Raw genomic sequence first — 8,788 nt, 5'->3', positions numbered from 1 at the left:
CAAGCAAAGGCGGAGCTAATTTTTTTGGTGATGATGATGACAAGTGGCGATGAACACTTGGTACACAATCATGGAGTAATCTATGAGAGATTGTTGGTTTTGGTCCAAAAAATTTGGATGGAGGAGAATTTTATGTCATTTTCATGCTTTGTTTATATTTTTCTTTATCATTTCTAACATGTTTTTGTTTTTGCTTTCTATAATGTGACCATAAGGAATTGCATTTTCTTATATTGAGAGATGTTCAATGATTCAAATCGTTTAACTTTGTTCATTTAAATTGGCATTTCTGTAATACATTTTTCCTTTCCGGAACAAAAAATATCATGAGAAATTTATGTAAGATCAGGTGCATAATGTGAATGGTTTAAGCTCTCTTTGGCTGCTGAATCATGAGAGGTATAGTTTTGCCAGCCCTCCAGTAGAGTTTGTAAGACAGGTAATTAATCCAGCAGATTTTTATATGTAATTTGTTTTTAAATAAAAGAAAATGATGTGCTTTTGTTCCCATACTAGTCTTACAATGAAGGAGCAAACACCCCTTTTGACCTATTGGAATTCAAATCTTTTTGTTTGGAATTCAACTCTATAGAAGGGTATTGCTGGTTCCACACCATTCATCCATCAATATATGGCACCACACAAGGAAGCAGCAAATAATATAAATCATAACTTCATTAAAATTTCGGATGATACAAATCACTCTCAAGTCTCAACTACACTAGACAACTTCCCCTCGGGACCATCCAACAGACACCACTAGACCGAAAGTGGTAGCAACACCAAATGGCCCCTTTAAATTACTGATACATGAAATGGCTACTGATACAAGAGGTTACAATGGAAGCTGCGCTGTTTAGGCCAGTTACAGCAGTGACAGCTTGACGTAAGACACAAATTGATGATTTTACAACAAACTTCATTAGATTATCTGATGATACAAATTTAGGACCCAAACCCAACTTCATTGGTCTTAAATTACAGACGCATGAGAGAAACAGAACAGTCTTGCTGAGAATAGAAAGATACTCTTGTTGCCTCAGAGTTCTGTAGAAACTGGCTTTCCTATCCAGTAGAAATCAACATCAGTGACCAGCAGCAAGAAATGGTGTTTCCATTCACCAAGGCTCGCAAAAGGCAAAAGGCCACAAAGCAATGGCAGAAACAAGAATGTAATGCCGTAAAACACCAATCTGCGTATCCAGTAAGGAAATATTGAATTTCCTTTCGTCCCTGGAGAGACATCAATGGGTCCATGCAGGATATGGAACAAAACTGATGTAAAGACATTGCAAAAGAAATGCAGCAGGCAAAGAGTCTCCCAGAATATAAGCCAGTGATATCCACTCCCTCCCAATGTGTCTACACAAAACTTGCCCGCCCAACCGCAGGCAATTCCCAACAGCAAGACTATGAAAGTAACTGGCATAGTATGTTTCGAACCTGCCGAGCGCTGGAGGATCAAATAAGCAATTGCAAAAATCATGAAGAAACCAAACACCATCCGACTCACTACCACAGCCTGACACCTTAGAACTTGATAACCTGAATTGAAAGATGACATGGGATTCCACCAAGACTTTGAATCCTAAGATAGAAAAAACAACAATCAAACTTCCCAGACTAAAATCAAGGCTAAGACATATACCCAATAAACCATATATATTGCAAGTTTGCAACACATCACTAGACCATGTGGCAAAAAAATTATTCACAAATGTCATATGCCGACCTTTGTGACTTGTGAGAAATATGTTGCCAGTTGAAATGTTTCTCACTTCAATCCACTCTTCAAACTTATTAGGTTGTTATTTATTTCCTTATAATTTGAAGGATATAATGCTGACTTGTTAAACATCAGAAGACTAAACAAAGAAAACTATGATATTCATCTAGTAATATTATTGAAAGTTGCTAGGGTACTGAGGCATAATAAGAATTGAGATATCAATTATAATAAATAAAAAGAAAAATACCACACTATAAGAACATTGATAAATTTGATTAATTGTAGCTAAGTGTGTGTTATGTAAATAATCAAAAACATTATAGAACAGAAGAAATTTGTGGTTTCTTCTGCATAATCTCTTTTAATTGTCTAAATTGAAAAATAGGAAAATGGAATTTTCTCCCTAGGCAATGTTCTATATTGAGTTAGGTCCATCAAAGTTTGCAGTTTATTACAAATGAAACGAACCAAAAGAAATGAAATGGCTAACAAACTTGATAAGTGGGAAACTATTTTGCAGTATTAATGCAACAAACTGAGTAGCAAATTTTGCTACCTGAATTGCCATATTAATTGGAGACCCAGCATGCTACAAGCAGCATGGGTTGGAGATGCTCTTATAGCTTCTTCAAAGATGTCCAAGTGCTGAATTGAATACAAAAAATATGCAGAAAATTCAAAAGTTGATAAATCTAAATAAACAACTGAAAATTATTGGACCTAATAATTCTAAACAATAATAATATGTATTTAATTTCTTGGTGTCTGTCTTAGCCTATGGCACACATAATTCTTAGTTCAGGTTTTTCTTTGTGAGGGCCATCAGACAGCCAAAACCAATTGCCAATTGCCTTTCAGAGGTTTCAGTTGTTTGATCTTCTCATCAAACAATTGAAAACTCATAGCAGATGTTGATATTGATCACATTAATAATCAATAGGAACAAGACATCTACAGCACCAACAATTTAGTGAAGCTTATGCAAGAACAGAAAGGAAAACAGTACTTGCCTGTGAAGGTGTACAGGATGTAGTGGCTTCCCTTATTCTTCTGTATGAATACACATAAGTACCATAGAACAGGGCTGCAGCCATGACAAATATTCCAGCAACTAGACAGTCGATGCACTTTCTAAGGAGCTCAGAGTGTCTAGTGTCTTCTAATTGAGTCTTGAATTTTTCAGCTTTGAAGGATGCCTTTGATCTACCCATAGCTATTTTTGATCTCTCCAGATGATTTGAATCATAACCGAGAGCTACCTGTTCCTTATTTACCTCCAACTTCTCCAATTTCAGACGAAGCTCCAATTCCTTCAGCTCATTAGCACGCTCCATGTTAACCATGAATCGGTTAGTCACAGACTCAACAGTTCTCGGGGCAATACACGCCAATTGATTGGTTTGGCCATGCAGGGCAACCTCCAGATTTACAGGGTTTGTCAGCATATTATGAAGCAATTGATCTCTATAATTGAATCGAACCTCAGTTGCTGTACTGTGGTTCACTTCTTTTGAGTGAGAATCTTCTGTACTGGAACTGCTTCTACAAGCTTCCCTTCTTAGACAGTCATCTTGTTCATCATGAGTGACATGTGGACTATATTCTTCCATGTTTTGCTTGCTGGAGATATATCTTGTGTTATCTTCGGATGATTCTTTGATTGACTTACGAGTTCTTAAGGTGCTTCCAAATGATTGTTCAAATTTATCGATAAAACAATCAAACGTGTTCCCAAAATCCTGTTTCCACATAGGCAGTCAAGGCACACAAATACTACTTTAGTGTCTAGGATTTGGTGATGTTGCTATGAACAACTAGAAGAAACTTGTGAAACCACTTTCAATGGATAAGTCAGCAGTTAGATCTGGCTTACATTCGCTAAAGATTCTCTGAGAGCTGAAGCACACATCTGCAGTTCGGTAGAAAAATGTATATTAGTAAATGCCCTATAATATACTAATTTCGCACTAAAGTTTCAGAACTAGTACCAGAAAAGTATACGGATGTTTACTATTCCATTCAATAAGAGAAATCAAGTATCAGTATTAAGAATTCCACCAGGCAGGCTACTTTAGTGCAACAACAGTTTCATAAAGCAAGGTAAAGCAATGACATGATGTCATTACACAGAAGGTTACTGGCAGGGAGACTTCACAGGGCTACCTCAAGCATAGGATCCTGTAACTGTCTTCAGTAGTCAATAATTACAAGTCTATTATGTTTGCATGAACATATTGGCACTGTTTGAATCAGTAAATGCAGAAAACTACTTCTAAAAGATTATTATTATTATTGATGCAAGCTTTTTTTATGGAAACAAGAATACCTTGACAAGATGATCAGAAGACATCCCTCCACCTCGCTCACCAATACTTTCCAGAATCTAGAAGAGAAAAATAAATATCAATGAGCAATCATTTCTAAAAATTAGAAAAAGTTTAGTGGAAGCAGGGAATTATCTTTTACACAATGATGTCAAATTAAAGCACAACAGAAGTTAGCTGCAACAGATTGAATTAGTAGAGAAGAATGGTCATACAAAACAGCACCATGAATCCTACACACAAGAAAGACTTGAGAAAAGAAATTAGAGCCAAAAAGAGAAATCAAACTTTGACAACAAGAAAAAATTAAAGTAAACTGTGCAACACCAACAAGTAACATCCTGTCCTAACCAAAGTCCAAAAAAAAAGGTACTAATTAAAACAGACTTCCCGAATACCAAACCACTACAATATGTGTGGACCAGTGACCCAACCGTGTAAACTTAACATCACACGCCTACATAGATCAAACAAGCAGAGTCCTTATTTAAGTCTAAATCAAAATAAAGTTTTGAATCTGATGTCATCTACTATCATACAGAGAAGTATATTTGTTAACTATTATATATGATTTGCTCAAGTATACCCTTGTTAATTTCAAGATGTAGAGTAATAGCATCCAAAATAAAAGATTTACACAATTTAAACCAACTGATTCTCTATTTCTCTTCCAACAAACCGAACTTTCGTTCTAACCTGTATCAGTTTTTCTTAACATACTTGCACTACACATCTTAACAAAGATAGAATTACAGTTCTGATAAAGTCTTTTACTGCCAACAACAGGATTTCCAAATTCTTATGCACAAACACACACTGAAGGAATAGATAGATTACTAGTCTTTTGTTAGCAAAAGCCGAATCAAATTTGAATTCTAGACAACATAATAAATTGCGTTAACACAAGCCGCCCGCGGCAGACCAATTCAAATAACTTCAATTTTTTCCTTGGAAGGTGGCAATGTAACAAATTAATCATAGCAATGAATACCAACTCGGTGCAATGCCCACTTTGAAAACTACATCAACACTAACCATAATAAGAAAAGAGAAAACTTTACGACTGATTTTGATCAATGCAGAAACTTTACCATGTCAATTTCGAAAACTCTATCCCTGACAAAAGATTATATGCAACTAAGTCTTCTAATCATAGAGAACTCAAGCTGAACAAAGCACAACTTGTTAGCAAATCAAACCGATGACAATTCGAAACAACTCATACATCGAAAATCATAACATTTTCACACACCCATCAAATCAATATCCAAAATTTCAATGCCAAGATTTAAACTTTATATATCAACACAACACCAATCAATCAATCAAATATTGAAAACCCACAATTGGGATTGAAAAAAAAAAACAGAGCCAAATTTCGAACCTGAGTAACAACCAGGCCAATTGACATCCCCACCAGATGCCCTATATCATCGGAACTAGGGTTCCGCCGCGCCGCATTGACAACCACCTTCGGCCCTCGGCGCTTGCACGCCACGCGCATGGCTCCTCTGACGGAGAACCCGGAAGTTGAAGTCGAAGCAGAGGAGGAGGAGGACGAAACCGAAGCGCTGTCCTTGAAGAGCTTCTTCTTGCCCTTTTTCTTGGGGTTTTCGACGGCGGCGATTGGGTTTTCATGGCGGGGGGTGGTGGATTGGACGGCGGAGATTTGGGGTTGAGGAGGAGGAGCGGGAGGAGGTGGGTCCATAGAAAGGTGGGAACTTGGGAAGGGAACAGCATTCAACAGAGAGTTTAAATACGAGGAGGGAGAGTGGGGAAGGAATCTGAACATAGGACGTAAATTTGAAGCTGTGTGTCATGTCACCTTTTACGCAGAGGAAGTCTCTGTTCTGTTTTGTCGGGGGTTAAATTAGTAAATGGCGTTTTTACTAGGGTTAAAACGAAACAAGGAAATTTGAACTCTTTTTGGATATTTGGTGATCTTTTTTGATTCCTTTCCCTAGTGGTGAATAAAGCCTGGATGCATCCATGCATGGTGAGATGAACATGAACATGAAGATGGTTCATGAATCATGATATCATCATATCTTGGCTTGGCGCGTGTTGTGGGAAGTTTCAAAATGAATTTAAGATATGAAGATTGATACATGGTTAAACATATGCTGTTCTACGCTTCTACCAACTTGGTAAATCTTAAATGTGCGTGGCTTAGGGAACCCAAAATAAGCTTATTAAGGTTGGCTGCTCTTATCAAGTCCCTCACGCTTGAGATAATAATACGTTTCTTCGTACGTAAGGAAACATAGAAGGGAATATCCCATATGTAACCTTGCCAATTCGAGCAGACATCTGCAATGTGTCCACATTGTATATTTCTAGGTGCGTGAAAGCTTATAGGTATAGGAGCAGAAACCTTTGACGGTAATTAAGGGCGAAGTTTAAGGAAACCCTAGCTAATATCCGATCTGAAATTCACATTTAGGTCCATGAGTCGAACTTAAGAATTATCTCAGTACGTACTACACAGATGAAGAACCCTAATATATTTTTGTGAACCCTGTAACGGATAATAGCTAAGACTATGTACGTTCCACAAGACCTGAATAATATGCTTCTCTCTAGGCTAGGGTTGAACCTAGACAAAAACATTGTTTATTTGTCTTTGTATTTACCAGTTGGCTGTGTCCAACTAAAAGACATTTATCCAATATTTATGCTGGGATGCTATCCTTCGTTCCAAAAACAAAGAGAGAGATGCTATCCTTGTTTCAGACTTTCAGCAACCATCCCTTTTGTATGTTTTAGGCTTTTAACAACATTGTCTCTGTCGTTTTGGTACAAGTTTAAAGACATCAAGGTAAAAATATGTTCAATACTAGCTAGACTATGGACTATGGCGCTAGTTGTCTCTACATTTTTTTTATGCTGGAGAAATAGGCCGAACAAATACTGCTATCGTTGTAGCAGCATCAATCCGTGTTGTATCGCTTGCTTCTAGCTAATCATGTATGCGTGTGTGTGTGTCTATGTATAAGCTCCAGGGTTGTTACAGAAACTTAGCTAGTGTTTTCAAATGATCAGTGTATAAAATTTACTACAGTAGATATAGGATTTATGGGAAGCTCCTGCAATGTCAACTGCTCGATCTCTAATACAGTAATACTTAATTAAGTATCCACATTACTAGAAAATCGATCAATACGCACAGGCGTTTTCCGTCCCTATTAGGGGTCATTGGGCACGGAATCTATGCCTATTGACTGATGGGGATGAATTTTCTGCTTATATCCCCCTGTATCATCTCCAAATTGGTTTTTTACCATTAGGGGATGGATATCCCTGTCCGTCCCACCCTGAGCACCATAATTCACGCACTCTCTTTTTCCCTTTCTGACAGTAACAGTGCTCCCTATTTTTTATATAGTATAATAATCTGATTTGTTGTTATTCATCCGTATATAAAAGTTGATACACCGTATATTCATCCGTGCCCAACTTGGGCAAATTTAATAAAAAAAAAAAATAATAAAAGCCATTAGCTAGCACATACTGCTCGGCTTGGCTTCCCATTTTGGTATTGGATTTACAGTTCTGGTTTTGGACAATCAACTTCATCATATATTTCTCATTTATGGTAATTAACTTAGCAACTTGTAATAATAATATCCAAAACTATAAAAGGCTATAAAATACAATCAAACTATACTACACTTCTCTATCAAAGCTCAATGAGATTTCATTCTTCGCCATCTCTTACAATCTTTGTCTTTGCGCCAATAACATCCTAGACAATCAAACAACCCAACAAGATTCAGACTTAGATAATTCACAGATAGTATATGCTCTACAACCTTAACTGAATCTATTAAAACTAACCGTGTCATGTATAAATGGTACTGAATCAAGCATCAGACTAACGAGACAAACCTATGGGGCAGACTTGCATCGACCAAACATGTAAAATTTACATATACCTTGTTAATTGACAATATAAAGAAATGAAAGAAACTTTCCTTGCACAACTACATAAATATTCTTGACAACATACCATTGAACCAAACTTGAGGTTATGTGTTGGATTAATGCCATACTCAAATTGGATGACACCATCTGCAAATAGCTGCAATTACAACATTTCCACCCTATAAATAACTCAGATTAATTTAGAGTATTGTCAGAACATGTGTATCACATTCACATATATATATATATATATATATGTAAGAAAATAAAGAGAAATGTACTATGAACAAAGCTGAATAACAAGCTAAAATATAATTCCCCACTTGTGTATATAAACAAAATTAATATGTATCTTATTCATGAAATGGAACACAAATTACGGACATACACCTACAACTACAACTTTAATGTAGATTAAGGTACCGACCTCTGAATTAATCTTTGATTGAGATATAAAGTCGTCTTTAAGCAATATTTCCAACACCTGTAAAGCATTACAAAACAACTACATAAGATAAGAAACATTACTATAAATCTCTGTATAGCACAAAATTTGTAAAGTCTAGGAGGGCACCCTATTTATAACAATTAGCAACTGGCTACACATGCATCTTCATCCCAACTCTCCACCCTCGAATTCTACATAAAGGCAATAGCAAAATAGATGCTTACTCAGTAATGTGACTTCACTTTGCAGTCTAAGACATCTAGAATAAACCAACCTAAAAATAAACTATATATTAGAATAATAAACAAAAAAAAAACAAACAAAGAAGTAGTAACGTTACAAGATAAATCTTCTGTACGTTTC

The 8,788-nt window shown here is 36.4% G+C and overlaps 1 protein-coding gene across 1 annotated transcript; it reads right to left on the bottom strand.

Annotated features, from left to right (window-relative positions):
* Positions 1 to 1,119: 1,119 nt before the first annotated feature.
* On the bottom strand, positions 1,120 to 5,761 carry LOC101295932 (protein CPR-5-like). The gene is made up of 6 exons (XM_004304804.1): positions 5,438 to 5,761; positions 4,056 to 4,112; positions 3,603 to 3,638; positions 2,740 to 3,468; positions 2,286 to 2,374; positions 1,120 to 1,588 (listed from the first exon to the last, which is right to left on the bottom strand). Exons 1-6 carry the CDS (start codon positions 5,759 to 5,761, stop codon positions 1,531 to 1,533), a joined length of 1,293 nt encoding a protein of 430 aa, XP_004304852.1. The 3' UTR covers positions 1,120 to 1,530.
* Between the last annotated feature and the right edge of the window lie 3,027 nt (positions 5,762 to 8,788).

This window comes from Fragaria vesca, linkage group LG6, assembly GCF_000184155.1.
Source record: "Fragaria vesca subsp. vesca linkage group LG6, FraVesHawaii_1.0, whole genome shotgun sequence".
Classification (NCBI taxonomy): Eukaryota; Viridiplantae; Streptophyta; class Magnoliopsida; order Rosales; family Rosaceae; genus Fragaria; species Fragaria vesca.
Note: the sequence above shows the minus strand (reverse complement) of the source record. Positions and strands in the feature narration are given on the sequence as shown.